Source organism: Hordeum vulgare, chromosome 2H (genome assembly GCF_904849725.1).
Source record: "Hordeum vulgare subsp. vulgare chromosome 2H, MorexV3_pseudomolecules_assembly, whole genome shotgun sequence".
Lineage (NCBI taxonomy): Eukaryota > Viridiplantae > Streptophyta > Magnoliopsida > Poales > Poaceae > Hordeum > Hordeum vulgare.
The window spans coordinates 26007559-26033970 of NC_058519.1; the positions used below are offsets into that span (position 1 = coordinate 26007559).

General features: G+C 43.3%; 2 protein-coding genes and 2 non-coding genes across 6 annotated transcripts; all 4 read right to left on the bottom strand.

Annotated features, from left to right (window-relative positions):
* Positions 1-2317: 2317 nt before the first annotated feature.
* Positions 2318-6506, bottom strand: LOC123424586 (protein PARTING DANCERS homolog). Of its 3 annotated transcripts, none has more exons than XM_045108225.1 (9): positions 5791-6242; positions 5440-5561; positions 5258-5346; positions 5055-5150; positions 4882-4976; positions 4760-4800; positions 4601-4684; positions 3937-4095; positions 2318-2808 (listed from the first exon to the last, which is right to left on the bottom strand). In XM_045108225.1, exons 1-8 carry the CDS (start codon positions 5972-5974, stop codon positions 3946-3948), a joined length of 861 nt encoding a protein of 286 aa, XP_044964160.1. In that variant the 5' UTR covers positions 5975-6242; the 3' UTR covers positions 2318-2808; positions 3937-3945. The 3 variants fall into 3 exon arrangements, with proteins under 3 accessions (XP_044964160.1, XP_044964161.1, XP_044964159.1); XM_045108226.1 differs by lacking the exons at positions 2318-2808; positions 5791-6242 and adding exons at positions 3239-3512; positions 6422-6506; XM_045108224.1 differs by lacking the exon at positions 2318-2808 and adding an exon at positions 3239-3512 and having other exon boundaries at positions 5791-6240.
* A 1687-nt stretch (positions 6507-8193) lies between these two features.
* On the bottom strand, positions 8194-10498 carry LOC123424585. Its single transcript, XM_045108223.1, has 2 exons — positions 8582-10498; positions 8194-8484 (listed from the first exon to the last, which is right to left on the bottom strand). The coding sequence occupies exon 1, from the start codon at positions 10397-10399 to the stop codon at positions 8618-8620; it is 1782 nt and encodes a 593-aa protein (XP_044964158.1). The 5' UTR covers positions 10400-10498; the 3' UTR covers positions 8194-8484; positions 8582-8617.
* An 11689-nt stretch (positions 10499-22187) lies between these two features.
* Positions 22188-22260, bottom strand: TRNAA-AGC. Its single transcript has one exon. It is a non-coding gene; the product is annotated as a tRNA-Ala (tRNA).
* Positions 22261-25995: 3735 nt separating this feature from the next.
* Positions 25996-26068, bottom strand: TRNAA-AGC. The gene has a single exon. It is a non-coding gene; the product is annotated as a tRNA-Ala (tRNA).
* Positions 26069-26412: the final 344 nt, after the last annotated feature.

Consider the following 26412-nt stretch of genomic DNA (forward strand, 5'->3'; position numbering starts at 1 on the left):
GGATGGAAAACTACGCTAAAAATCGCCACTACCGAGTCCAAAATAGAGAAAAGGTTTTCATCTGAAACCCTGACACATGGAGAAGAACCACAACGACGTCCTCAAGAGGAGAGTGGCACCCGCAGACGTAACCGGTGTTGGCGCCAAAGCATGGAGTTTTTGCTCGGTAGCTCACCCGTACCATCACGAGGCACCCAAGAGAACTGTGATGAGAACAGACCACCAAATCTAGATGTGGGCGCCACCACTGAGTGGGCCGAGCCATCAGCTGGTACACCCCTCATCGCCCACATAACTGAAGGACATAGCCATCACCTCCAACATGATGCCCACCTGAGAGCCAACCATGCGCGGACCGCCATCCGAGGTTGCCGCCCTAGCATCCATATCCCTGACATTCAGCCAACCATACACATGGCAACACACGAACCACGAGAAAAAAACGAAAGGCACCACCTTCCACTCGTAGCCCGGCATCGACCACCAAATCATGGCAGTCTGCTGATGAAGCGACCATGCCTACATCCCCAAACAGCCTCGATGGATCGGGGAACGAGGGAGCCATGACCTAGTGACTGCCACCGACAGTCTCCGAGCAAGCCCCCGCCATAACCCCTCGCATTGGCCTAGGTGAGCCCTCACGACGCCATGTCCGTTGCCCTTGGCGCCGATTTGTTCGACGGAGCAACTGCCCCTCCCGGAGATGCCACAACCACCATCGCCACCTTGCCCTACCGTATTCGCAAGGAGAGGCGCCTCACCATCTGCGAGCACCACCCGAACAGAGCCCAATGTTACCTACCCAAAGCGAAAGCCCCGACCCACCTAGAGCCTAGATTTGGCCCACCCGGGTGTGAGCCCTAAGTCAAAGCCATCATCATTGCACGTGCAGCGGGCATCCACCCAACCCCATGCGTCGTCGACTCAGACCGAGGAGAAACAAGGACACCACCGCCGCGATGCGCCGCACGCATGAGCACGACCACCGGATCTGAAAGTCGTCGTCACCATAGCCCCCACCGCCATTATGCAGTCCTCCGCACCGCAGCACCCCGCACAGAGCCGCACCTACACCCAAAGCAGTCACCCGCGTTGAAGAGAGCGGGGGGGCCACTGCCTCGCACGCCAACTGGGTTCGCTCGATGACGCACTCTGGCGGTAGCGAGGATATAGGGGCTAGGAGGAGAAATTTAGGTGGCGGCAAGGGTTCCCTCGTGTCACTCGCAGGAGCAATATGGATACCCATTACCCACATACCCTGCAGGTAAAACCCCTATTAGGGTAAAGATATAGGACAAAAATTTATCCATGAGTATATAAATAGGAAAATCTGAAACCCAACGGGTATATCGGGTACGGGTATGGGATCATATAACCCATACCCACATACGCATGTACCCATATAAAACTATGTAAACTCAAAATTATCTTTAAGTCTACACTATGTCAAGAACTTTTGAACAGAAAATGTATGACTATGTGTTATTCTTTATGGCTTATATAATATTGTTTATAAGTATATGTTGTTTTAATCTATTTCTTTAAACTATGATTTTATGTTGCTGAATATGACTATAAATTGTTTAAACAAACATGGACAATTTTATCCACGGGTACCCATCTATCATGTCGGATAACGGGTATGAGAAAAAATTGTATCCATTGACAGGTATGGCCGGGTAAGGGTGATGGATAAGCTCACGGGGAGCGGGTAAGGATATGGGGTGGTTCCACCCGTATCCATACCCTGCGGGTGCCATCGTTACTCATATGTTAGTGTTTGTACGCATACGTAAGAATGTTAAATTTGTTTGACAGATTGTATGCTTACTCCATCCGTTCTTTTATATAAAGGTGTATTTGTTTTTTCGATAAAATTTCATAATGTAAGGTGTATTTCTTCTAATTTTTCAAAGTGCATTTCTTCTAATTCTCCGTAATTCCATGGTTAGCGTTACAAAAATCTCTTCCCTGATTGCATGTAAAGAGAAAAAAGAAAGAATCTCTGTCATGATTGTGTGTCTCTCTTACTTTCCTAGCCAAAATGATTTTGCTGCCTTTAATCAATGATTTTGCCAAGGTTAATTTCATCTTAATATGTGTATAATTACGCGTCTTGATCATCATGTCAGAAATAATACACCTTACATAAAGGAATAGATGGACTATTGACCAGTAATTACTTATGGAATTTAGAAAAAAATGGTGGATACCATTTTTAACACATATGTATATAATATCACATGCATATCTTAAGGATTAAGAAGAATTAAGTTCAGACGTTTTTGCGTGATAAGAAAATGCACAAGTATATCTGTTGTACAAACCTAATAAAAGAAAAAATAATCATATCTGGAAAATATACGCACAATACACCAACCATACATAGTGCAGGCGGAAACTTCTATTTTCGGAAGGCAATGACATTAAATCTCTCAAAATATTTCTCCTTGGTACGGCTAGGATGAAGTTCTCCTCTTACTTCCCAGTGGGTAAAAGTGGGAGCGTCTGAAATTTGTTCTCATATAACAGAGAGGTTAAGAACCAGCAGCCAGGTTTACAACCGAAGGCTTCAATTTTAGTTTTTCTTTAGAAAAACAGGGAGGTTCTCCCCGGCTTCATTATCAAATGAAATCCCAAGTAGTTCATACATCATCTCACTAAGAGGAGCAGTTCATGGGCAACGGGGGCTTCTGTGAGAATTTTGTTAGTGCCTCCACAAATCGGTCCAGCTTCACCTTGTTTTCCTCCGGGGACAAGATTGCCCAGAGCTTGATAGTTCTCAGGATAGTCTCAGTATCTGCACAACTGAGATCCATTTGGCATTGTCAAAAATCACAAAGTTCCTATACTTCCACAGGCACGAAATCACAGCTGAAGCGACAGTATTCAAAGCAGAGTTTTTATCATTTGAAATCAAGAATCTAGCCATGGATTCAAAATCATTCCCATCTGATATTTAAAAGTACTCTCAAACAAAGGGTCAAACGTTCTTAGCCACCTCACAATAAAAAAACAAATGGAATGTAGACTCATGAAAACACACTCCGGCAGTTTGATTGTGTATCTTTTCCTAAGATTATATCTAGTCACATTGAGTAATGTGATTCCACCACAATTTCCTGAGATTCCTTCCATACGATATTTTTTTCTCTAATAGATGTTTCCTGATAAAACCAACAAAAAGCAACGTGCAAGCGCAATAAAATTCCACCAAGCCTACCATGTAGGCACCAAATGACTGACAAAACTATCATATATTTTGGACTCGTCGACCTTGTCAAGAGTTGGGCAAAGCTGTTCGAACTCAGTCGCCATGTTAAGCTAAGAAGCTGATTTTTGCAGTAAAAAATCCGAAGCAAAAACAGTATGGCATCGTTACTGCACTACATCATCAGAAACACATATCTGTGGGCAATCTACAGCAACATAGCATCTTTAACCACTGCGGCTTCCGCAGTCAATGGAGTTCATCCCACTGCAGATTCCGTAGCTAATCGACCCTAATTCGCCTGCCAAACAACAAAATCGGTATCATGTTGAGTGCATCAGGGTCTAGCATACGAAGTTCGAATCATATGGTTTTCATTGATCATCATGGCAGGTATCTTGCTTCCAGAATATGTAGCTTAACTTCTACACTTCTGAACCCAACGATTTAGATGCAAAATATTGAGCGTGCACATTAGCTCAGCAAAAGAAGTGATGACATGAGTAAGACCAGAGGAACTTAGAGAAGAAAGCTAATAACAGGAGAATACAAAATTAAACGTGCACAAGGAATTGCACAACGCCACATACCCGTCATGAGTTAGATGATGAATGGAAAAAAAACAGGCATACAGTTCTCTGACAGGAAAATTTGTAACAATGGCCATACATCAAAAGTACAGAAAGAAAGTGAACTACATATCCTAAGTCAGGCGAACAGAATACCTGCAAAAATTAGTTGATTTTAGGGCTTAAGTAGAACTGCGGATCCCTGAAGAACCTGACAATTGTCTCTGCCTTATCCGTGGAGAGGTCAGTGTTTTCTAGAATAGAAGTCTTGGATGCTTTTGCGATTGCTTCAATAGAGCCAATAGCTTGGGCAAGCTATGAAATCAAGAACATGACTATCAGCATGGCACGATACTGATATGATTACTGTAGAGACACAAAACACACGGCAGTTAAATGGAAATATGAAATCTAGCGTTCACTCTTCACCGATAGATTTAGACTGCAATTAGCATGGCATGACAAATTGTAACAGAGCAGGTATCAGAGAATGGAGGACTTCTCAAGTTAGATAACCCAGCAAATGCTTAGTACTCGTTCTTGAATAGTTGCATAGAGTCAAGTATTTTCATGAGAGAAGGCACAATAATTATGTCTGAGCCTTTGAGCACTGGTCTACCGTGAACTATCCTCAACCATGCTTTTATAAAAATGATTGCCAACGGCAAGGCGAATGATTGTACTTATTGTGTCTAACCATTTGTGTTGTTTTTTCTCACTAGAGACAAAAATTGCAAATAACTCAAAACTGAAATTGACTAGTCAGTAACCAAGAGATCATCCAGTTACATATTAGGATAAAAGATAGTTCAGTACACACCATATTAGCATCGTGGTCATCAATACCAGGAATAGAGGTGACCACTCGTATATAGGCATCCATGGACTGAACTGCTTGCTCCCGCTACAAACACAGGCGAGAAATCGCTTAGAGAGCTACAGATAGTGCAGCAACAGATATGGACGCATGTGAAAGTACCTCATTCCTCATTGTTGAGCTAATGTCCTGCTGCTTGCATACTGAACGAAAAACAAGTGTTGATCTGTCAGATGCTTGCAGCTTAGGACTTGATCATGAGTCAAATGAAGTTAGATGTTTACCTCCACGGGCATGAGCAATCTTGAGCATCATCTCAAATCCCATCTCTGAATCGTTAACAGGCACAAATGTAGGGCAGCCAAGCTCCATGCCATACCTTGGTTATGGCACACATGAGTAACAATGACCCAACTAACATAACCCAGCACTACCAAAATACATATTGGGTGCTTACTTGAAATAAGACTGATTAAACGATTCGATTTGCTCCACCGTGGGGACGGCAACAATGACGTAGAGATTTTTGTACTGCCTCTTCAGTGCATTCACCCTACAACAGGAATCATTCCAACAGTGGATCCACCGTTATGATCGTTACAGCGAACAAACACCATAGCAGCATGCTGCTTTAAAACATAGCAGGGAAGAGTGTCACACCTGCTAAAAACAGCAGCTCCATTCCCGCAGTCCCAGTTCGTCTCAAAGATGAAAGCAACTGATAGCCCCCCATTGTTGAAGATGAAGTCCTGGAATACACCTGCTTGATCACATTTTTTTTCTAAACACACCACTGAAGCAATTTGCAACTTGTGATTTGCAGGGCAGGAAGAGGCGCTTACAGGAGATATCGGCAGGAAGTTTAGGCGATACGAGTTAGCGGCCAGGAATGCACCAATGAAGTTGATAAGGTGGTGGTCCTGCTTGTCTCTCCACGAGGTGCTCATCATGCATATTCCACGGCCTGCGACACGACACCCAGCGGAACCATTAAGGTCTAATTCAGCATATAGATATGTCAAAAAAAAAACAGCAGATGGTTAACTGTGACGTTGTTTGTATGACGATTTAATTATCTTTCAGCATGAACAAACATTCCAAGTCGAAGCATAATATTCTGCCAGGCAATTAACATAATATACACAGATAGAAGAAGAATTAATCATATACTCATAGTATCAGTAGTGCAGTACCTAAATTTGCAGGCAGAAAGATGTTTATGTCAGGTGATATGAAGGAGGAGCCATGGACAAATGAATGGGGATACAAGCAATGGACAAATGAACGGGGATACAAATGAATGGCAGACAAATTGTGGCTCAGTAGTTCTGGTATGCAGTGGCGCCTGGCCTTGCTTTTGCCAAAGCATCCATCCATCCATCCATAGCCATCAGTATCACAGCTTTGGCCCTTACATTCAGCAAAACAATTCCTGAATTTTCTGAACCTAACATTGGAACCACACACAGCTAGCCTTGGGTCCTCCCACACGTAACAGAACGAAAGGGGCGATTCCTCCGGCCATGGCTACGCGGCTGAATACATGCGCGTGTTTCAGTGAGGATTCTCCAATCAAAATTTGGCCATGAATCCCCATCAGCACATCACATACGCAAGCAAGCAAAACATTTCAGCCACTTGTGTCGGGCAACGGACGGCCGCCACGGCTTAGTCGGCGGAGCGCGCTGCAGCGAATCGCGTGACGGCGTGCGGTGCCGTGCCGAAACCCTAGCTAGCTAGCGAGGGCGGCGGAACGGCGGGCGGCGCGTGCGTGCGTGCGTGCGTGAGCGAGCTAGTGAGTTGGCGGGTGGATCGGCGCCGCACCTGGGGCTGGGGCAGGAGCGGGCTGGGGCTGGGGCTGCGGCGGGCGGGCGGGGGTCCGGCAGCGCTCCATCGGGAGAGGAGAGGAGGCGCGAAGCCGGAGCAGAGACGACGAGGCCGCGGCGGTGCGGTGGCGCGAGGCTTCCTCTCGTCGCCGGCGACGGGTAAAAGTGGGCTGGGCGCCGGGGTGGAGGTGGGCCTGGACGGCTTTGTGGGCTGCGCCCTCGTAAACATTAAAATAAAATAAAAATGTCTATAAGATATTTATTTTTTTTGCACGGAAGATGATTCATAGCTTGAGGTCCGTGTCAAATTTCAGGTATTTTGAACATCTGAGTAGCTCTCAGTAGAAAGACAGATCATTTCGAACAATACATTGTTTCACAGATCCTAAATTTATATTTTTTGCCGAGAGCCACTCAGATGTTCAAACACAAGCTGAAATTTGACACAGACCTCACGCACTGAAATTTTTTCCATGCAAAAGAAAATCTGGTTTTTTTTAATTTAGTACTATTTACTTTGATACAATTTCCATGTAAAAGAAAACCGAATTTTTGAAATATTTCTAGTATTTTTTTTGATACAATTTCCATGTGAAAAAACATCAGAATTTTTGAATGTTCTGATTTTACTGTTTATGACACGTGTAGATGAGCTCCGAAGCCAAAAAGCACTATCCTCTTTGTTTTTCCCTTTTTTATATATTACTGAGACACTTGACTTCTTACTAGCAAGTTTTACCAATGTGTGCCTATCCCGAGAAAGGTTGTCTTGTCGAATTTTTTGCCTCAGCAAGAAACATAATTTGCTGGTTTGTGTCAAGAAGGTTTTCTCGGTACAAATAAAATAAGGACACGAACTGTCAACGAGTTAACATTTTGCTGATAAAAAAAAAACATGATAGCATGGAAGTTTTCCAACGAAAAAGATGAAGATGACACGTGTAAACTTCCTTCCTACTCCCTTTGTCCCATAATATAAGAACGTTTTTAAAGCTAAAACAGTTAAAAATGTAAGACCATTTTTCAAGCTAAAACTGTTGAAAAATATTTTTATATTATGGGACGGAGGGAGCACCTGTGACAAAATATGCCCAATCTTGCAAAAGTTTATGCACCATGATGCCTGAACATGCTATAAAGGGGTTCACATCAAACAACACGAACTGGCGGCAAACGACATTAGAATAAGACCATCATCACATATAAAAGTACCCACTTGTTCTACAAAGCTCTATATATCTCTGATTTCTGAATCCAATTTGGTCCGAAGTCAGAGCCTTTCTTCAAGGCGCATAGAGAAATAAACCAGTATTTTTTTAAGCACCGATGCTTATTAGTAGGAAATAGGTGCTTAATTAAGCACCCCTCTTCTAGAGATAAGCGTATACGTTTAAGTACAACTCAGCTTATTTTAAACACCTTCCTCCTTGAGCGCCTTGCATTATACGGAGTATTGTACAAGGCCTAACTGAGCTCCAGCATTGACTTCCAAAGGCAGGGCATAAGCAGATACAAGACACACAGCATGTGTGTAAAAACATTTGTCCAAATTTAGTTTCGTGGGATAGTGATCATGAGTTATTCTTATTATCTAGACTTGAACTTATGACCAGCCTAACCAACCAAACAATGTTTCAGCATTGCATCCTACCACAGATTCTTCTTGAAATGACAACTATTAAATTACTCGTCGCAAAAGAAACAGCTATTAAAACGATACATTCTATGACGGAATTAAAGAGAACCATGGCCAAAACTGGAAACACAAGATAAGAGGACACAACATAGTACCATAAACATCCACAGCTGTGCAATGACTTCTAGACAAAACATACAACAGGACAAGTTACCAAGGTACCATCTAACACACAGTTTAAACCACCTCTGACCCCAAGTACACAGGCAGTCTTCCAGATACATGAAACTAGAGAGAGAACCTACAACTTTTCTCACTCAACTGGCCAACTCAATAACCCACATGATCTGGTCAGCGAATCTCCTAGATCTAAGTCGGTGACACGCACTTATGTTCCCCTGCTCCCGTCTTCATAATGCAGTTCCCTGTATTCATGATTTAGGATGTTGATACAGGTTTGCAATAAATTGGCAGGGGCGAATGAATCAGGAAATTGTTGAAAACGATCAAAATTATGCGTACCTCCAATGATAAGATAGACGCCTTAGCCGGCGCCGTCTAAGGAATTTGAGGAGCAGATGGCAGGTATTTAATTTCATATGTGAGAAGCGCTGGACCAAAAGCATTGTACTTTCCTGAAGTGCTATAGGCTTGCTCCGCATCAGCATGGTTAGAGAAGACTACTTTGGCAGTCTTTGCCTTCCTGGTGATCTCAGTCTGGCCCTCGATGATCGCTCCATGAGCACGGAACACGTTGTTGATACGATCCACAGAAGGAATGGATTCTGCACTACCAAAGTATAAAATCAAAGCTGCTGGACCATCTGCTGGTTTCTCATCTGGAAGATCAGTAGAAGCCTCATCTTGAGGCGCCGCTTCCTGCTTCGTCTTCTTATTGCCACTCCTATTCTGAGACACCCGCTTCCTTTTGCGGCCTTCATAATCACTTGATGTGTCTCCATCGTCAAAATCGCTGATGATAATGTCACACCAGTAAGAATCTTCCGCCTTGCGAGCCGAGTAAATGCCCCCCGCGGATTTCCTCCTGCCCCTCTGGCCATCCACGGTCTCCAACTCCAATTGTTCTGCCTCAATCTCATGTTTCGCCTTGGTAAAACTTCCAACGGACTTTTTCCTTCCTTTCTTACCACCAAATATCTCCAACAGCTCTTTATCATCCGAAGCGCTCGGCACTTTCGAGCCCTTGTGCTTCGAGAAGAAGCTAAAGATCACACCCACAGAATCATAACCCTTGAAATTGAATGGATCAGAAGCAACTGATGTGAGATGAAGCAACAATTCGGCGGCCGATGGATACTCTATTTTCTCTTCCACCTCCTCATCCTTCACCTTTGAGGGCTGTGAGGGCTTCGCAGCAGAATCCGTCTTCCTAGGCCTCCCACGTGGCCTCCCGCTCCCGCCACCGCGTGGTGTGGCGCTACCGCTACCCCTGCCCCTCCGAGCCCTCCTACGCTCAATGTCCACATCAGTATCAGAGTCACTGCCCCCCTTCTTGCGCGGGTCCCAGTCCTCATCGGAATCGGCCTCCTGGACCTCCTCCTTCCTCTTCCTCCCCCTCCGGGACGGCGGGGTCGCGGACGAGTCGCAGTTAACCTCCCTTGCACTCCTCCTGCCCCGATCCATGGGGGAAGGAGCAGCCAAAGCATCAGCATTCGCTATACCGAGCTCCAAGGTGTACACAGGGGGGTCAGGGAGACCCCTGAACGCATCCAGGGCCCTGAGATGCGCCTTGGTGATGGCGGCCTGCACCCGGTTGCTGAAGCCCATGCGGTCGGCGGCCAAATCCTGGAGCGACCCGAGGAAATCCCGCGGCACAAAGGGCCGCCTGAGGGAGGCGGGGGCGTCGGCGGCGGCGGTGAGGGCGGCCTGGACGCGGCTGGAGAACTCGTCGAGGGAGGCGTCGACGGCGGCGTCGAAGTCGTCGGCCTCGCCGTCGTAGAGCTCCCCCACGGGGAAGTAGGCCTCGTAGGGCCTGAGCTGGGCCGCGTCGCACCAGGCGAGGGCCTTCTCGCCGAAGAAGGAGACGAGGAGCTGTGTGCCGCCGGACGCCACGGAGAGGACCTCCCCCGGCCAGGACGGGTGGGAGAGCTTCTTGCCCCAGACCAGGTCCTTGGGGGCGAAGGCCGAGGGGCCAGACCCGGGTAGGGCATGGGCTGGGGCGGCCGGATCCGGCGCCGCGGGGGGCGGGGGGGCGGCGATGCCGGGGGCCGGGGCGGGGGGCGGGGGCGGGGGGTTCTTGCGGGGGCGGCCGCGGCCGCGCTTGGAGGGGGCTAGGGTTTGGGGGACGGCGGCGGCGTTGAGGTCGATGTGGTCGGACATGGTGGATTTCTGGCTAGGGCTTGGGCTTGGGCTTGGCTTGGCTCCCCCTCCCGCTCCGCTTGCTGGATCGATGGGAGGAGTGAATCAAGTGGAATAATGAAGCAAAAGGACGAACGGGTGGGGTGGGGGTGCCTTGCCTTCTCTTCTCTTCACTTCCTCCACTAAACACAATCTTCCTCCTCTTAATTTGAAACTCCGGTGTGAGGAAAGCATCGATTGATCCCTCCCTAACTATCTTTTTTCTGGCGAGACAGGGATTTTATTATCATAAATACTACGCAGTTATATAATTATCATCGATCAAGTAAGTTGATCATGGATACCTTTACACGCCGCAAGTCGACAAACCGTGTGTGAAACGGATGGTTACGGTTAGTTACAAGTTTTTTATGGATATAGAGTTACACGCGGCAAGACAACAAACCATGGAAAAAGGCACCGATCTGCACAAATACAAATTGCTTCTAACCAAGGACGTTAAAGCGTGAATAGCTCCACAACCCTCTATCTTCACTTTTATCGTCATAAAAAATCAGGGATCAACTTTCGATCGAAGAAGACTCTTCATCTCGTCAAACCACGTGGTCGAGCATGGATCTATCTCTTGATACATTTTTTTACAATCTAGCAAAACGATGGCTTCGATCATCGTCGACAGGAAATCCATCGCATAAGGAGAATGATGCCCCCAAACTACAAGTGCCTCTTCATACTATGTTTTTGGGCAATCAGCCATAAAATTGTAAGAGGATACTATGACCCACCATGAGAGTTATGTATAATGATTCCAATGACGGGGCATCTAGTTTCCTTCACAAATGAGGCAACATTGTTCACTAATTATTTTGGCCGCGCTCTCTTTACACATTATAACAAGGAGTAATATCGCATTTCACACGATGTTTTGTTACCATTACCATTTTATTATCACTAACGGATATGGTCTTACATCGTATGCTTTTATTTCGCCTTTCTATCCATATCCCGCCCAATAAAGCATGACGTGGTATGACGGATCATGACCCACAAAAATATTATGGTGATGTCATATCTATTACAAGATGTGTTTGCGCTAATTCTCTTATCTAATTTCAATGGGCTTGACAATTTCGATGTTATTATTGGCTCTATCCTTATCCACAAGGGCATATGTCACCAATGACGAAGGCAACAAAATGAGGTGCAAACTAACATGGAGATTTTGATGTCATGAACGTAACTTGTGTTGTACGATGCTTGGATGCCAAAATACCATGTCAATGTAAAGTCCTCTGGGCTTGGGGTACACCGTACACGGCCACCCCCTCATGGATGGCATCCCATGGCGGCATGTGGTCTATGAGCTACTCCATTTAGTGACTTGTGTTACACGGTTGTAACGAGCTATGTAAGTTTTACATGGATACAGTTACACACCGCAAGTCAACAAACCACATGAAACATGATTACAGTTTGCTACAAGTTGCTCATAAATACAAAGGCATACGTCGCAAGGCGACAAACTGCACGAATGAAAATTTCTCGTACGAGTGTGATTAAAGTGTGAGTAAATCCTTGAATCCTATCTTCATATCTATTACCAGAAAAGTCGGAGTTAACTAGAGAAGAGTCTTCATCTCATCAAACCACGTAGTCGAGCATTTGTCTATCTTTCCACATCAGTTTCTACAATCTAGTCAAATGATGAACTTTAACATTTGTCAGCATGAAATTCATCCCATAACCAGCATGATGCAATCTAAACTACAAGTGCCTCTTTGTATTTCGTTATTGCACTTAACCACAAAATTCCAATACTCGGTAGTTTCCTTCACAAATGAGGCAACTACGTTCACTAATCATTTTGGTTGTGATCTTTTTATAAACTAAAGTGAGGAGTAATATTGCATTTCACATGAAGATTTGTTGTCCTTTATTAACTCATAGATATTGTCTTATGTTGCTTGCCTTTATTACTCCTTTATATCCATACCCCGACCCGACAAAGCATGTTGTGATATGGCACACTATGACCTCACACAAATATATTGTAATTTTGTCATTTTTATTACAAGATGTGTCTACACTGACTTTATTATTTAATTTATCTAACTTTACTGAGTTAGGTAGTTTCAATACTAGTATTGGCTCTATGCCCTTATCCACGAGAGCATTTGTCAGAAATGACGAAGGGAGTGAAATAAGGTGCAAACCAACATGTACCATGTCCATGTAAAGTCTTACACCGCACACCTTGTCGATAGCATCCCACGACGACACGTGGCGCATGGGCTACTTTGTTAAATGGCTTGTAGACCTGTATAAAATTTGTAACAATGAAATGGACTAACATGGTCTCTTCTTTTTCCTCACTGAATGAAATCTTCATCTTGTTTTGAAGTCCAATGTCAGTAACCATCGATTTTATATGTCAGTAACAATCGATTACGATAAAAACAATTCTACCAAGAGGAAACTTTATTTATTGGATGCACCACATGATTATAATTAGCTATATAAGTTGAGCATGGATAATACACGTTGCAAGTCGAAAAACCATGTCAAACATGATTAAAAATAGCTATATTTGCTCATGGATACAAATCATACGCTGCAATATAGCAAACCGCTAGAATGCAAATTCCTCCTAGCTAATGGCCTAAAACTAAAAGTGTGAATAACTTCTGTCGATTGCCGGCCCTCATGGATCTCGTCATTGACGAGTTCCGAAATGCTCCGCCAAAGATCTTCATTGGGTGATTGACGCTTGTAGATCGCTGGATCGGATGGGATTCGGTCATGTGCGCCCCTATTTCAGCCTGACTGGCTTCAGGAGGGTGTGACACGAAGCTTCGATATCTCTTGACATTATGAGACACGTCGGTATTTCAGTTTCCATGATGAATACAATGACGGAGAACGTCATGGCAGTTGAGGTCCGAAGTCTTGTAATGACGGATCGAGTCTTTGTGGCTCGTAGCAGCGACATCGGCAAGTGGGGGCGGCAACACACGTGGAGTACAAAGTCTTAGCTTTCAGGGTGAAAACCCAAGGCCTCTTATTAATTGATTATGTTGTCATGATTGTGTCTGACGGTGACCTTGTTTAAGGCATTGTTTAGAGAGCGCAGATCTTCTTCAGGATGAAAACCTAAGATCTAGGATCGGGTGATGACGGTGTTTGTGCACTGTTTTTTTGGAGGCATCACTTTTGGAGAGTTTAGACTTCGGGTGTTGTATAGGTGGTGGTTCGTGTTGTAGCTACAAGGAATTGATCTCTATAGCGGGATCTTTCTTTCTTCTTTTTGTTTTTGTGATTGTGTGCATCCGTAATGTCTTTACGACATTGCATTGTTGCACGGGTTTGATGTAATTGATATCTCCGTTATATTAATATATTCTTCTTGTCAGAAAAAAACTAGGATAAACTAGAGAATACTCTTCATATCACAAAACTACATGGTCGAGCACTTATCTATCTATCCACAATTTCTACAATCAAGTAAAACTACGACTTCAACAACTGTTGGCATCATCCCATATGGAGAGAGATGCCTCCAAGATGCAAGTACCTCTTCATACTCCGGGCTTGCACACTTAGCCACAAAATTCAAGGAGGCGAGTAGGACCAGACCACGAGAGTGATGGTTAATCTCAGTAAGGGGCGTATAGTTTCCTTGCAAACGAGGCAACACATTATTATTTTGGCCGTGCTCATTTTTGTAGGCTATAATGAGGAGTATTATTGTATTTCACACAAGGTTTTGTTACCCTTTATTAAAACTAACATATATGGTCTTACATGTATTCCTTTATTTCACCTCTCTATCTACATCCTTCCCAACAAAGCATGTCGTGCTACATGACCTCACAAAAAACTACATGTCATATTTTTGTACAAGATGTGCTTACACTAGCAGCTAGGGTTTGGGCGGTTGCAATCTTGTCGGTTCCCTCACATGTAGATGTGTGAGGTTAGGTGGGGGGTTCTTCTAGGCATGTTTATAAGTTTGAAGTACTATGAGTTTTATGCTCTTTGTTTGTGACGTTTAGGTAGAGGGGACGATGCTGTGAGAATATCTTCTCTTGTTATGACGACGCCTTACCCGCTAGCGCCATAGAGCTAGAAATGTCTTGTTTTCACATGTTCGATCTTGCGGAATTTAGGGTTTTCTCTTCATAGATGTGCTCATCCAGATCTGGTGAGTCTCTGTTAGAGTTTGGTGTTTTTTTGTGGTCTGGTCTCTTACGGTATCAGTGGGCTACTCACACGTTTTAGTGAAGATTTTGTGCTTTATTCTCTGCAAATGCTATAAGTAACATTGATAGATTGTTATATAGCAAGATAATTCGTAACAAGTGACAAGTAACAATAGTAACAAAGATGGCAAGGTAGCCCAATCCTTTTTATAGCAAAGGACAAGCCTGAAAGTACTCTTATATAACGCAAGCGCTCCCGAGGACACATGTGGATTTCTATCTAGTCATATTCATCATATTGAGTCGATTCACATTCGCTACTTTTATAATTTGATATGTGGGTGGACCGGTGCTAAGGTGTTATTCTTACTTGACCTAAAAACCTACTTATGATTACCCCTCTTGCAAGAATCTGTAACTACGAAAAAGAATTAAGATAAATCTAACCATAGCATGAAACATGTGGATTCAAATCAGCCCCTTATGAATCAACACATAAACTGAGGTTTAAGCTTCTATCACTCTTGCAACCCATCATCTATGTGTTACTCCATAATGACTTCCCTTAGTCCCATAAAATGGTGAAGTGTCATGTAGTCCACGTTCACATGACACCATTAAGAGAAGTAACATCATACATATCATCAAAAAATTGAACGAATACTAAATTTTCAGATTTTCACTTTTCAGGTTTTCCATACCAAACGAAGTCCAATTGACCTTTAGAGATTTTTCCGGACAAAAAGAAGTCCAACAAGCATCGGAGAAAGGTTGGGGGACACACGAGGGCCCCACAAGCCAACCCGACGCGGCCTAAGGGCGGGCGCCCTATTGGCTTGTGGGCCCCTCGAGGCCCTCCCGACTTCGTTATCTAGCTTATAAATTCTCAGATAACCTAAAAACCCCAGAGGTAGTCCCGGAACACTTTTTACGTTGTTGCAAGTCTCTGTTGTGAAGGGAGGCCATCTGGAGCTTCGTTCCGACACCCTGCCGGAGGGGGATCGATCACGAAGTTCTTCTTGATCAACCTTGTTGCCCTCATGATGATGTGTGAGTAGTTCACCACAGACCTACAGATCCATAGCTTGTACCTAGATGGCAATCTCTCTCTCTCTCTCTTCAATACAATGATCATCGCATCTTCGCTTTGATCCACATGATGTAATTCCTTTTATGCGGGGCGTTTGTTGGGATCTGATGAATTGTGGGTTTATGTTCAGATTATTCATGATAAATATCTGAGTCTTCTCTGAATACTAATATGGTTCTTATGTGCATGATTATGATAGCTTCGTAATTCTCTCTAATCTATTGAAATAGTTTGGCCAACTAGATTGATATTTCCTCGGTGAGAGGGGTGTGTTGTAGTAGGTTCAACCTGGTAAATTTTTATATCCCAGTGATAGAAGGGGACAATATGTGTCTTTGTGTTGCTTCTATTAAGGATAAAATGATTGGGGTTTCTTCATATTGCTTGAGTTTACTTTGTCTACATCATGTCATTGTTCTTCATGTATTACTCTGTTTTACTTAATACTCTAGATGCATGTTGGATAGAAGTCGATGAGTGGAGTAATAGTAATAGGTGGAGGCAGGAGTCAACCTATTTATTTATGGACGTGATGCCTATATACACATGATCATTGTCGTGAATATCGCATAACTATCCGCTTTTCTGTATATTTTCCAACAATAATTTGTTAACCCACCGTAAGCTATTTTTCATGAGAGATGCCATTAGGAAAAACTATGGCCCTCGGGTCTATTCACAACATATTTATAAAACCTTCAATACATTGCTGCCATTTACTTGTTTTTTATTTTATTTTGCAATTTACAACTATTTACAATTATCTACACACGTCACTCGCTTGCACATAACAAGTACAAGGGGATTGACAACCCTCTTGCTCGCGTTGGGTGCAAGTTGTTTGTTCTTTTGTGTGCAGACGATGAAGACGGTTGTGGTTGATATTCCTATTGATTCGATAAACCTTGGTTTCATAACCGAGGGAAATACTTACCCACATTGTGTTGCGATAACCCGTTCCTCTTCACGGAAAACCCAACGCAGATCACAAGTATGACCTCTCGTCAGAACAGAGACCTGCGGCAGCATAATAAATGTTTCGAGACTACCTCTGGGTTTTTAGGTTATGTGGGAATTTATAACCCAGAGAACGGAGTCGGGAGGGCCTCGAAGGGCCCACAAAAGAACAGGGCGCCCCCTAGGTCGCATGGTTTGCTTGTGGGCCCCTCGTGTGGCCCCCAACAATCTTCCGATGCTTGGTGGTCTTCTTTTGATCCAGAGAAAATCTCCAAAAAGTTTCAGGTCAACTCGACTTCGTTTGGTATGGTAAACCTAAAAAGTGAAAAACATGTAGAAAACAGCAAGTGGCAGTGGGCACTGGGTCAATAGGTTAGTGCTAAAAAATAATATAAATTGGTAAATAAATACCACAAAAGTATTCTAGAATTATAATATATCAGCATGGAACAATAAAAAATTATAGATACATTGCAGACGTATCAGTAATCTTTTTTCTTCATGCTCTGAAAGGTTAGCACTGATGATAACATGATATATCTTCTTGTCATCAAGATAAGCAATTTCAAAGTATCACGTAAAGCTTTAAGCTCAAATACGGGATCTCTCTTTGGTGGAGGAGGATCACCTAAAATTTCAACTGGTAAGTTGTGGTTAAGGATAGGTTATTGATCAAGGAGTATCCTATTTATTTCATTCCTTTCGTTCAAATGCATATCATTCTCATGCTCTAACAAATATTGTTCTAGTGGATCAGTAGGAGGTACAACTATAGAATCCAAATCAATTATTTCAGCCTTGTCATGCAATTCTTTTTCATGTGATTGTTTGCTAAACTTGGAGAAATTAAACTCATGAGAAATATCACCAAAACTCACTTTGACCTTCTCAGTGGCACAATTAATTTCAGCATTAACCGTATTCAAGAAAGGTCTACCAAATATGATGGGACAAAAGTTATTTTGTTCGGAACCAAGTACTAGGAAATCACTAGGGTACTTGACTTTTCCACACAAGACTTCAACATCTCTAACAATCCCAAGTGGTGAAATAGTATCGTGGTTTGCAAGCCTAATAGTGACATCAATATCTTCAATTTCAAAGGGTGCTATATCATGCATAATTTCTTGATCTAATGTAAAAGTTATAACACTAATACTAGCACCTATATCATACACGCCATGATAGCAATTATAGCAGCTTCATCACAAAGATAAATAACCTGCCCATCAATATTATCAACTAGGAGATCTTTAACTATAGCAACATTAGGATCAACATTTATTTGTTTAGAAGGTTTAGGTGTCCTAACATAACTCTTATTAACCATCATTGTAGCCTTAGCATGTTCTCTAATTCTAACAGGAAAAGGAGGTTTCTCAATGTAAGCAGTAGGAACAATTAGATCAATATGATTAACAATTATTTCTCCTTTCTTAATTTTAACATGTTCCTCGGGTAATTTTTCAATGGGAGGATGATATTTAAACCACTTCCCCTTGGGAATATCAACATAGATAGCAAAAGATTCACGGAAAGTAGCTACTATCTCAGAGTCAAGACCATATTTATTGCTAAACTCATGAAAAGGAGAAGTTTTCATTAAAGATTTAATACAATCAAAATCAAGATTTATACCTGACTCTTTAACTTCACCGGGTTCCCAATCTTAAGAGTTGCATTTAATATTTTCCAAAAAGATTCCATCTAAATTCAATAGTCTCCTTCATATATGAACCAACATCGCAAGAATCAAGTAACGTTCGATCGTCATGAGAAAGTCGAGCATAATTTTTTTGTATAATCAATTATTTTGTGAGCTCATGGTTGGGGCAGGTGTGCATCATAGATTTAAGCCTCCCCTAATCTTGAGCGATACTTTCTCCTTCACGAGGCCAATAATTATAAATAAAATTTTGATCATGATGGATTAGATGCATATGATAAAACTTCCGATGAAATTCCAACTTCAAGCGATTCGAGTCCCATGATCCAATATCATCCAATATCCTATACCACATTAATGTTTTTCCCTCAAAAGATAAAAGGAAAACTTTCTTCTTAACTTTGTCTCCGGGTAGACCTGAAAGCTTAAACAATCCACAAATCTCATCGACAAATATCAAATGGTAATCAGGATGAGTCGTACCATCATAAGGATTAGATAACGGTTTTTCAAGCATATCCAAAGGAATTTCATGATGAATATTTTCAGTAGGTTCAGTAGGTTGAGGAACAACTTCCCCATCTTCACTTTGAGGCAAAGATGACCCGAACAAACCTCTCAAAGGGTGAGCGTTCATAGTGACAAGCATCAGTAAATTTCAGCATGTGTAGAAAATGTTTCCTTACGAATTCCCACTTACTAGAGGCACATCACTCCCCAGCAACGGCGCCAGAAAAGAGTCTTGATGACCCACAAGTATAGGAGATCAATCGTAGTCCTTTCAATAAATAAGAGTGTCGAACCCAACGAGGAGCAGAAGGAAATGATAAGCACTTCTCAGCAAGGCATTCTCTGCAAGTGCTATAAGTAACGGTGATAGATTGTTTTGTAGCAAGATAATTGCTAAAAAGTGACAAGTAACAATAGTAACAAAGGTGCATCAAGGTAGCCCAATCCTTTTTATAGCAAAGGACAGGCCTGAAAGTACTCTTATATGAAGCAAGCGATCACGAGGACACATGGGAATTTCTTTCTAGTCATGTTCATCATATTGAGTTGATTCGTGTTCGCTACTTTGATAATTTAATATGTGGGTGGACCGGTGCTAAGGTGTTGTTCTTACTTGAACTAACAACCTTCTTATGATTACCTCCTCTCGCAAGCATCCGCAACTACGAAATAAGAGTTAAGGTAAATTTAACCATAGCATGAAACATGTGGATCCAAATTAGTCCCTTATGAAGCAATGCATAAACGGGGGTTTAAGCTTCTGTCACTCTCGCAACCCATCATCTACTTGTTACTCCACAATGACTTTCCTTAGGCCCATAACATGGTGAAGTGTTATGTAGTCGACGTTCACATGACACCACTAAGAGAAGTAACAACATACATATCATCAAAATGTCAAACGAATACCAACTTTATATGATTACTAATAACAAGGCTTCTCCCATGTCCTCAGGAACAATAATTACTACTCACACCTCATCAACATGTTCAAGATCATAGGTGTAATAATAATAATAATTAAGGATCTGAATATAATATCTTTCATCAAGTAATCCAACAATCATCAACTACAAGATGTAATCAACACAACTAGTAACCCACAGGTACCAATCTGAGGTTTTGAGACATAGATTGAATACAAGAGATGAACTAGGATTGGAGATGAGATGGTGCTGGTGAAGAGGTTGATGAACATTGGTCTTCCCACGAAGGAGGAAGTGTTGGTGATGACGATGACTTCGATCTCTCCCTCCCTGAGGGAAGTTTCCCCGACAAAATCTCTCTGTCAGAGAGGAAAAGGGCCTCTGCCCAGGTTTCCGCCTCGAGACGCGGGATCTTCGTCCCAAAAGATAGTTTATGATTAATTTTCTAGGGTAGAACATACCATATAGAAGAAGATAGGGGTTGGGAGACATATAGGGGCCCCACAAGCCATGAGGGCGCAACCTAGGGGGGCAACCTGTTGGCTTGTCGCCAGCAGGTGGCCCCTCTCCGGTATATTTTGGCCCAAAAATTCTTAAATATTTCATAAAAATTCTCCATGAAGTTTCAGGCCATTTGGAGGAACTTATTTTTTTTTCCTTTTTGTCTATTTCCCGATCGAGAATTACAATTTCCAGATATTTCCCTCTCGGTGATGTACCTTGCATATTGAGAGATAAAGAATTTAAGAATTATATGATAATAAGGGATAATGGACAAAATTAACACAAATATCAATAGTAATTCATGATGCAAAATAGGCGTATCATGCTTCGATGACCTACACTTCTAGAGGATCATCCATGGTTCAAGAACTAGGCCGAAAGGGGGGAAGAAACCCCCTTGGCGTAGCTCATAGTGGGTGAGGAGATTCGAACCCGGGTGGGCTGAGTGGAACCTTGTCTCACTAGCCAATACTCTCGGGAGAGCTCCTCATCCTTGGTTCAAGAACATTCAACACTCAAGGCTTCCCATCATTTTAAAAGACCAACTTAGGAGGCTTTTCAGAAACCTTTGTATTATTACAAGCATATATTTCGTATATAGTTGAATCTCATGCTTATTTCCGAAAACTTGCTCAATATATATTGGCCAACCCTCTCATGTAGTAGGGTCCTATTGGAAACTAAACGTGATTAAGGTGTTCTTCACGCGACAACTGGAACAATGCATTAGCGCTGCATGAATATATGACTCAAATTATAGATATTTCCATTGCATAATTTTCTAGGATATCACCTAAAATATGAAAATAACTTCAATTTATTAATCATTATTTTCTAGGATATAACCTAAAATAGAATTCCTTGGTTTTCTAGAGCTGACCACATTTTATTTACTTACTGTAACAAACTAAAAAAACCTAGCATCGACAACAATTACAGAGTGTTAACCCGTGTTTCTGTATTAACAATATGAAAGGGGTCATTACTCACGAATCCCTTAATTCGAACAAATATGCTGCATATAGATATTTCAAGTTTTATATGAACTGTAGAGAAATACTAGTCATTTTTCTACAACTAGTAGCCTTTTCTTCAACTATGACAACTGAGTTGAGCAATCAGATAAATCCATTTGGTCATGACTCATGAGTCCACACCATTGCAGGAAATAAATTACAGAAGGAGCAGCTTCAAGAAAAGGATGTCTGTAGTTTTATTCCTAACTACTCCCTTCGTTTCTAAATATAAGTTTTTTAAGCGATTTTACTATGTGTCTATATACGGAGCAAAATGATTGAATGTACACTCTAAAGTATGTCTATATACATCCGTATGTAGTCCACTAGTTAAATCTCTATAAAGACTTATATTTTTTTTTTGAAAGATCCAGCTGCTGGCTGGCATATATTTAGATAGCAGGAAGCATGGCGGGAATACAAAAGGGTGGGGTTGATCAAAAAGATCAAAAGGACATAACAGGAAGAAATTGCACGAAAAAATTGTGAAAAACAAGATAGCCTGGCTGTAGTTTTATTCCTAACTAATCCTCGATTCTATCGGCACTCGTTATAACACAAGATTACCTTTAAGACTGTATGGAAGTAATCTACATGAAGGGAGGGAAACTGTATATAAGTAACTTCATATAGAAGGATTAGAAAACACCGGGGAACAAAAGAAGCTCCAACACAGATTCTCTGGGACAAGCACCAAGTACTGGGCCACAGTGGACAGGGATAAGAGAAAACATTCAGCAGTGAGAGAAACACGTCACACGTATCATCACTCTCGCTCACAACAGTCTCAGAAGTTTTGGCTGGAGATAGATCAATATATAAATTTGGAGGAGATAACTAGTGTGTTCCTGAACTGACAGTAGTCTCCTGAAGGAAGCAGCTTGTGTTGATTATTCAGATTCATGCCAGACCATCGAGAAAAAAAAAAGGAAAAAAATATTTGGAGAAGTGGGGTATCGATCCCCATACCTCTCGCATGCTAAGCGAGCGCTCTACCATCTGAGCTACATCCCCTGGTGTTCATGCCATAAAAACAGGGATTTATATAGAGAGTCCAAACATACAATGTTCAGAAATGTCACGGCTGATCAATTTCTGCAGGACACGGAAAAGAAGATTCTTTTTGTCATCCCTTGGATACGCTGTATTGTTCCTGCTGATATGTCGAATCGAGTTTCTGAAACTGAATCCTGTTTGGCTCATTGGACGATAAGGAAGGAAAGCAAAGCGTATGTACTTACGTTACGTATGGTGCCAATCTCTCCTCTTGGCATCAACTGAAGATGCCAATGCCTATCTATCTGCATGAACAAGTTAGCTTTCTGTAAAAATAAATTGGCCGAGTGAACGACTTTCTGTATCGTTCCCGCAAAAAAATCAGCAGGAGTACTACTACTACAGAAGAAGTAACCCAAGTCGCGGATCAAACCGACGACCAAACAGGATCGAAAGCCTGCATTGATTGCAGTTGCAGGCACAGTGCCGCTACTGGTACCACGTCCGTACTCGCTTAATGGGTACTGGTGTATGATGGCCAAGTACCCCAACGACTGACAAGGAGGTCGACGGACAGAATTGAATCGCCGACGGCGGAGCATGGATCGTATCGTTTCGTTTGCCCTTGAGTACACCGGCGGGAGATGGTGACCAGACTGGCCCTATAAGACCAACTCCACCGTGCGACCTCAAACGGACGTCCGTTTTACACGGATTCTGTCCGTTTGCGTAGGGCGATGGATCGTGTCCGGGCCTGTCCTCGGATGCGGTTGACGCGCGGCCGCATCCTTTTGCCTCATTCTGTCCGTCAAGGCCTAAAATGTCCATATTTTCGTATTAAAACAAGTTTGCACATCAACCCAATCGAAATTGTCTCTAAATAAAATAGTTTTACAACAAAATTAAAATTGTCTTGAATGAACATAAAATGAACCAATACATCTATTGGTTGCCAATATGATCCCATATGTGCTAAACCAAGTCATTTTGAAGATCCGAACGAGTGTGTCAATCACGCAGCTCATGATGGAATTGGACAAATTGTTGAAACGTGGTCGGTTCTTGGTGCAGGGGCTCAACGTTTTCACCTTGATAATCAAATCCTTGGTCGAAGATATTGTCATTACGCTCGTCCTCGACGATCATGTTGTGCATGATCACACAAGCAGTCATCACCTCCCAAAGATTCATGTCCTTATTACAAGCATATATTTCGTATATAGTTGAATCTCATGCTTATTTCAGAAAACTTGCTCAATATAATATATTGGCCAACCCTCTCATGTAGTAGTGTCCTATTGGAAACTAAACGTGATTAAGGTGTTCTTCAGGCGACAACCGGAACAATGCACTAGCGCTGCATGAATATATGTGGAACTCAAATTATAGATATGTCCATTGCATAATTTTCTAGGATATCACCTAAAATATGAAAATAACTTCAATTTATTAATCATTATTTTCTAGGATATCACCTAAAATAGAATTCCTTGGTTTTCTAGAGCTGACCACATTTTATTTACTTACAGTAACAAACCGAAAAAACCTAGCATCAACAAGTACAGAGTGTTAACCCGTGTTTCTGTATTAACAATATGAAATGGGTCACAACTCACGATTCCCTTAATTCGAACAAATATGCTGCATATAGATATTTCAAGTTTTATATGAACTGTAGAGAAATACTGGTCATTTCTCTACAATTAGTAGCATTTTCTTCAACTATGACAACTGAGTTGAGCAATCACATAAATCCATTTGGTCATGACTCATTAGTCCACACCATTGCAGGAAATAAATTACAGAAGGATGTGATGTCTATAGTTTTATTCCTAACTAATCATTGATTCTACCAGCACTCGTTATAACACAAGAGTACCTTTACTCCGAAAAAGGGTTTCTCCTCGCTTTGTATTACAAAGCAACCAACCGATACAGTCAACAGCAGGTGCTGGGACGGAAGCAGCACAGTCCCACCCAAAAGAAACAAAAGAGAAACAACAAGAGAAAAATGCCGACAACGGCGGATCGACGGAAACGAAAACGCTTCACGACCACTACACCCACCGAAGATCTCCCACCAAGCTCTAAGGCTCCGAAGCACCGGTACCAATCAACACCTCCAAGAAGGACCGCGACGATGACGACGCTGCTGCAAAGGGTTTCCCCCGCTACGTGACGAGGCAAGAGGAAGGGTCGCCCTCGACGCCCTCCAGGAAGGTCCGGCGGCACCCACAGGCGTCGCTGCGTCGGTGTCGGCCAGGCCGATAGGGGTTTCCCTCGATCCCAACCTTCACCTCGGATGCTCGAGAGCCTGCCACCAAACCGACCACCATCTTGCGCCACCGCGGTCATGAAGCCTCCACGTCGTCTCACCACGGCACCATAAAGTGAGGCTTGCACAGCGGGGAATAGGAGCCGAGACTAGGGGCCACAACACCGTCGGCACGCGGGAGGGTACAACCTCCACCGTCGACGACGGTAGCCGACCGGGCACAATAGCAGGAGCATACCAAGTCCGTGGGCCCACAGGCCCGGCTGGGCTCTCCACGCCCGTGAAGCTCCCGCCATCGCGCTGCAGCAGGCGCGCCTTCGGCGTCGCCGCCCCCCCCCCCCCCCCCCGTCCGAGCTGCGGCTCCTCCTCACCACACAGACGACGATGAAGCCACGCCGGGAGCTGGCCCGCTAGGACCCAGATGGGGCCACAGGGCCCAGATCTGGGCCGGGGGCGCGCCACCGACCACCTTCGTCACCACGCCGTCTCATCGCCTAGGAGCAACACCACCACCTCGCGCGTCGCCGGCCACTGTTGTCGGGTCGCCGGACCGTCGTCGAGCCGATGAGCACCGCCGTCGCCCTCATGCCCCGGGCAAAGAGCCGCGCGCACGGGGACACGCAGTCCCGCCGCCGCCAACACCACCCGACCAAGTGCCGGGGGCGTCCGTCGGCGGCGGCAGGGAGGGAAGGAGGAGGAGGGAGGCCGAAGAGGGGCGGGAGGGAGGGAACCCTAGGGAGCCACCCACCCCCTGCGTTATGAGAGAAGACTTGTGTGATGGGGCTGTGCCACAAGAGTACCTTTAAGACTGTATGGAAGTAATCTACATGAAGGGAGCGAAACTGTATATAAGTAACTTCATATAGAAAGACTAGAAAATATCGGGGAACAAAAGAAGCTGCAACACACATTCTCCGGGACAAGCACCAAGTACTGGGCCACAGTGGACTGGGATAAGATAAAAAATTCAGAAGTGAGAGAAACACGTCACACAAGTATCATCATCTTCGCTCACAATCTCCGAAGTTTGGGCTGGAGACAGATCACTATATATGTTAATCGTGTTGTCAGAAATACAGGTTAATTTGGAGGAGATAGATAGTTATTGAGTCTCCTGAATTGACAGTAGTAGTCTCGTGAAGCAAGCAGATTGTGTTTTGATTATTCAGATTCAGGCAGACCACAGAGCAGAATTCTCATGTCAATTGCTATTCAAGCATAATTAATCACTACTTCCATCTTATGTTATGCAATTGTGTGTAAGATTTAATTATTCAGATTCAGGCCAGAGCACCGGGTAGTTTCCTACAAAAACTTGGCGATGTCCATGGTTCAGGTTCAGTTTAGAACCAACATGAAAGCAAACATCTGATCTGATTCAGCATGTTGATTTTTGCGAAAGTTTTTTGTAGGGAGACAACAGACAATCCAGTTTGATATCGAAGTTGTGTCTAGCGAAACAGGGAAAAAAACATATTTGGAGAAGTGGGGTATCGATCCCCATACCTCTCGCATGCTAAGCGAGCGCTCTACCATCTGAGCTACATCCCCGTGTGTTGGATATTTTAAAACCATATTTATATGTATTTGTTCCAGAAATCTGACGGCAGATCTATTTGTGCAGGACACGGAGAAGAAAATTTCTTCTTCTGCTTCCCGTCATCCTACGCTGTATATTATTCCTGCTGATATGTTGAGTCCAGTTTCAGAAACTGAATCCTGTATTCCTGTTTGGTTCATTCGATAAGGAAGGAAAGCTCTTCGCAAAAAAAAAAAAAAAAAAAAAGATAAGGAAGGAAAGCAAAGCCATTCTTGATGCCAGTCTCCCCTCTTGGCATCAACTGAAGATGCCAATGCGTACCTATCAGCACGAACAAGTTAGCTTTCTGTACATA